Below are 5338 nucleotides of genomic sequence, written 5' to 3'. Positions count from 1 at the left end.
CAGAAGGAGAAGGGTACCAAGGCAGCCACCACCAGATGCTCCTCATTCCATTGGAGGCCTGGCTGTCAGATCCAAGCTCTCCAGCTGCAGGTCCTGGCTGCCCCCAGCAGCCACCCCCACCAGGAAAGACCAAGCAGCCATGAGTCACATTTGCTGGCACAATGACAATCTTGCAGCCTTGCTCCATGCTGGACAGTCATGCCACTGACTTTGTCCCCAAGCAGGAACACACTAGGGGAGGGCACACAGCAGCACTGAAGCCCACCCCAGTCTCCTCACTCCAGCTGCCACTTCAGACACCGAGCGCGGAGGTGTCAGACACGTGAGACGCTCTCGCTGTGAGCAGGCTGCCCTTTGCAGCCAGCTACGAGGGCAGAAACGTGACCCACTGAAGCAGGCAGAGGTCAAGTGGGGAGCAGAGCGGCAGGCACACCTCAGCTCTCTGCTTGGATTGAATCCTTCAAGAACACGCGAGCGCCTTGGCTGCGCTCCGAGACTCCATCATTACTGGATAGTTTGCATTTCCTTCTAGGAAGGCAGCCGGGAAGATCGGCATGCGGTGCACAGCCTGCGGCTACAGACTCCTGCAAGGAACAAAGCTCCTACGGCCCGAGACAAGCGCGCCAGACAATGGCTTGTAATTTTCTTTGCCGTTCAGGCTCTGCAGGGGGAGAAGAAGCAGCCCTGAAAGCCTTATTTTTACAAAATCAGATGTTCCCCTTGCACAAGGGGCATTCCCCAGTCAGCCCGGAGTCCTCCCAAGGTGCAGAATTATCTCCTGCATCCCACGTGCTCATCATTGACATGGAAGGAACAGTCCTTTGGGTGACCAGAGGCTGTTCTCCTGCTTGCAGAGGCCTTTACTTGCTTGTGACCCCAGCTAGGCAGCCATATGGGTGTCAGATACGTATCATCTTCTGCTTGGTAAATCAACGTGTCTCTGTTGGTTCAAAATTGCACACTGGAGTGCATAAATTTGCACAACTCTGAAGGGACAGAGAATTTTTGCTTTGTTTTTTAAAACCACTTGTAAAAACAAGAGGCGGATATTGAACCAGAGCCAACATCTGTATCTTTGTAAGACTCTCAATCACCAGCCTTTTGCTGACTCTAGAGCAATAAATATTCAGAGTCTTAAAAGCTTTTCTTCAATCTGCTTCAGAGAAAGCGGCCTCAAACAATGGCCAAGAAGGGATCTTGCTCAACCTCAGCTTCAGTGGATCAGCTCAAGGAGGGAACAGACCTCACCAGATTCTTGCAGTACCACAGCTCCTCATTCTTTTTTAATACCAGAAAATGAGGAATCCCCCCACCCAAAGCCAGTAATCTAGAGTACAACCACACACACAGCAGATGTGGCCCAGTGGAGGAGACAAAAGCCTCTCCTCCCAAGGTAGGGGCAAGAATGACCAGATAGAGGGAGGAGAAAATACCTAGGATCAGAGCTGCCATCTCCCCTGTGGTGGAGATGGACCCCTGGCCTCACCTCTACATGTGGATTCAACCAGTTCCGATCCTATTTTAGGCTGCACATGGCGCTTTTCATCTTTGGAGCACTTAACAGGCATGTGTTAATCCCCACAACGCCCTTCCGCGGCTGATAAGTGTTTATTATCTCCACTCTACAGCTGGCGGGACAGGCACGGTGGGGAGCGGCTCATTGTTGCAGACCCTGGGCAACCTCAGCTCCTGGGCTCCTTGGAAAGACACAGCAGGAGCACCCGGCTTGGGCTGATGAAGAGACCTTCAGGGAACCTGGGCCACCTCCTGAGCCAGTGGGCAACTGGAACAGGGCTGGGATGAGCACCATCCCCCAGCCAGTGCTTTCCAGGGGAGGAAGTCAAAAGCATTTTTGAAACAGAAAGCCCCAGGACACATCCCTGCTGCCTTTGTGCAGTAGGTCAGGACAGCAGTGCTCATTTATTATAGGCAAATTAACACCCATGGAGATTAAAGCTTTATCTCCCGCCAGCTCAGCCGCATCTGACTTAGCAACGTGCAGGGCTGGGCTGACACCATGTCCCCACATGCTGGAAGAGCCACATCCCCACTGCACCTTCTGTTCCTCAGAGTCCCAGCACCACGTCCTTCTCTGCTGGGGACTAAACACGTTCCCTTCCTCCACCCTTGGCTTCTTCATCCTACTCTGAGCTGTGCTTTGTGCACCACCAGCCTGCCTGCTCTGCCTTTTCTTGCCTGCTGAAGCCAGTGTTTGACAGATAAACACATAAAGAAGAGCAGAGGGCAGAACAGGGAAACGTGGCCAACACCGATGTGGTCCCAACACCCATGCATTGACATCGGTTTGACACCACCGCCTCTCTGTGCAGCAACAGACAAACACGGCAAAACAAAGGTCTCCACCATCAGTGAGAAACCACCACCCCAGCCCCAAACGCAGAGTGAAACAGGGCTGAGCCACCTAGGGAGGAGGGAGGAATTACCATGCACTTGGTTGATCTCCGAGTTGGATGACAGGATCTCATCAGCCAACTTCTGGGCAGTGGGCAGCACCTCGGTGTGGTGTGCTGTGATCAAATACTGAACAAACTTCTGGAGCTGGTCCCTGTTCATCTGGAAAAGGGTCTCTGAGATGGGAAGACGGAGTTTGACCTGGTCCGGCTTGCGGATCCTGTACAGTGAAAGCGCCACGACATGTGCGCAGTAAAAAATGTCCTTGTTCCCACAGCCACAAGTCACTGAGGTGATTTTGCAGCGGTCAAAGCTGATGGCCACCTTGTAGGTCATCTCTGGTTCTGTCGCAGTCGCTGGCTCTGTTACCGTCCCGCTGAGGTGGAACCCTGGAGGGGGAAAGGAAAAAGAGAAAGGCCACATTAGCTTCCCTCTGACCATGACCACTCATGCAAACTCTAGAAGGAGGACAAGCCCAGCCAAGGATGCTCATGCATCACTATGTCAAGGAGTGCTCCACCCAACGCACGTCATCCTGGTGGCTTACACCCAGCAACACCCAGCTCGCATACAAACACGCTTCTGCACCAACACACACATGCAGCCAGACTCAACGGTGAGTTTATTTAACAGCCAAACCCTCAGGGGAAGAGAAAAGCTGCTTGGTTCCCATTTGTTTAAGAGTCTCTCAGACTGTTTCTCTCCTGGGAGTCATCTTCATCCATGCCTCCCTCTCACTGAATTTGCAACTCACGTGAGTGAGAGCTGGCAGAAAAAGGCTAGGTTTTCTTTTCTTTGCTGAGGCAGACAAAAAATCCTACAGATTAAATGCAATGCAATGCTAGCTTCAGTCCCTGAACCAGGTAGAGCACTCCAGGGCACGGCCAACATGAGCTCTTCCACACAGCAGGAACAACGAGCAGGGAGAGGAGCAATGCACAGCCCAAACAGTGGGCTGGGGGGAAACTGTTTGTTCCTTGAGCTCTGTGATATTTGCTGTTCCCCTGTGAGCACTTGAGCTTTCCTCAAAATATTGCTGCCAGGGAGCCAGCTGCCTGTCAGCACGATGCGTGAGCTGGGCTGCAGGGACAGCCCAAATCACTCACACAAACATTACAATGCTCCTGACAGCCCCCACCATGCCATGGTGGCGTATAGTGTCTTTGGGCACAAACCGTGAAATAAAAGTCCCATCAAGTCCCCAAACGCAGGTGAGGAGAGCAAAACAGGCTCGGAAGGTCCTCTGGGCCCAAAGAAGGCGGATACACCAAGCAATTGAAGGATAAAGCCAGCAAGAAAAGACTGCATGACCTCCATCTGAAAGCCCAGGGAGCTCTTCCCAGGAGCCAGCTGCCAAGGAGCCTTTCCAACACTTTGCACTTGCCCAGCCACCTGGAAAAGGGACATCTTTGTTTCCCCCATCCATGTGCTTCGTTGCTCCAAGGAGAACGAGGCTGCATCAGGAGGTTAATTAATGTGGCTGGGGCCACCCAGTGCCCTCCTGTCATGAGTTTGGTGTGGTACCCAGGACCCAGCACCCTGCCCCAGCTCTCCTCCCCAAAGACGATGCTCACTTTTCTCCGTACCACTGCAACCTTATTCAGCCCATGTTTGTACAGAGGTCCCTGCAGAGCCTGCCGTCCCCCGGAGAAGGCGGCAGACAGCTGAGAGCCCTACAATTAGCGACAGAAAAGGAGAAGGCGAGGGGGGTGTGTGTGTGGGGGGGTGTGAAGATTAAAATACATTAACTGCATCAAACCCTTGTGCGTTTGCCAGCTCTCACAAAGGCTTTCCGAGACAAATTCTACCAGAGGTTTTTAATAAATGGCATCAAACCCAGCTATTCACTGCCAGTCTCTTTAAAGCCACGCCAAAAACCACATTCAAATCTGATTAAGCGTCAAGGAGGTCTGTTTTCACTTTAGCACAGGGGAGGGGGAAAGCAGACCTGTTCTGCTGCCATCGCCCAAAGCCCACCCCGCATGGCCGGTGGAGCAGGAGAGGATGGACGGACAACCCTGCACTGCCCTCTTGCTCGCACGCTGCCAGGAGCGGAAACACGGCTGCGGAGGTGCAGGGCTTGGTGCTGCGGGAGCAGCACGGCCAGGGGCTGACAAGCCCCCCCCTCTGCATGAGTCCAAACCCCAGCAGCCAAACTGTATAAATCCTGAGGATAAACTCCAAAGTGTTTATGTTTTACCACTTCTCTGGTCTGCAATGCTTGGCAGGCAGCTCCAACTTGCTGCCAGTTTCTCCCTAGTTTACTTTTTTAACAAGTTTAAAGGACTGGAAATGACATTCCTGAGAAAGAATGTATATATATATACACATGTATGTAAACCCACAGGCATATGCACATATATATATAAAACCCTCTAAGACAAATTACTAGCTATAAACACTGCCTTCAAATGCTTACTTTAGCAGTCATGGGCCAGACCCCACCAGGGGCTAACTGGTGTAAGGTTGGAGGAACCCGTTTAACCAAACAGCCTGTCTCGGACAGGTGTAATTCTGAAAATACATCAGCCGTGGTCTGAACCCAGCCCCTCGTGAGAAGACGTTTGCTCAGATACTTCCCAGGCTGCTCTCAGGCATCCCAAAAGTTATGCTTCCCCCATCCACTGCGAGAGCCGGTCCTCACAACTTGTCACCAGGGTTTGTATGTCAAACAGGACCGTTCAGTGTGTCGGCAACTGCCAAGTTCATCTGGCACACGAGCTCTAAGTCAAGTGTCAGCTTAGATTTTAGCCATGGTGGCAGCAGGTCTATTTAAGATAAATTGGGAGGTCTATACAAAACATTTATCAAAAGCTTAGTCAGAAGTTAAACATGTTGAGAGGTGGGGGGAGAGGACTTGGCGAGAATAGCGGCATTATTTGGGAATATTTACTTTAACAGGAGGTCAGCCTGAAGCTACCATGCT

At 52.0% G+C, this 5338-nt stretch overlaps 1 protein-coding gene across 1 annotated transcript in view; it reads right to left on the bottom strand.

Annotated features, from left to right (window-relative positions):
- Positions 1-2793, bottom strand: part of LOC104532093 (zinc finger SWIM domain-containing protein 5-like) — a 28986-nt gene extending 26193 nt beyond the window's left edge. The window contains 1 exon segment of the mRNA XM_010177203.2: positions 2445-2793. Within this exon segment, the coding sequence (XP_010175505.2) occupies positions 2445-2748 (304 nt within the window). The 5' untranslated portion in view covers positions 2749-2793.
- Between the last annotated feature and the right edge of the window lie 2545 nt (positions 2794-5338).

Source organism: Antrostomus carolinensis, unplaced genomic scaffold (genome assembly GCF_000700745.2).
Source record: "Antrostomus carolinensis isolate BGI_N321 unplaced genomic scaffold, ASM70074v2 scaffold22190, whole genome shotgun sequence".
In the NCBI taxonomy this organism is placed as follows: domain Eukaryota; kingdom Metazoa; phylum Chordata; class Aves; order Caprimulgiformes; family Caprimulgidae; genus Antrostomus; species Antrostomus carolinensis.
This window is presented reverse-complemented; position numbering and strand designations above follow the sequence as displayed.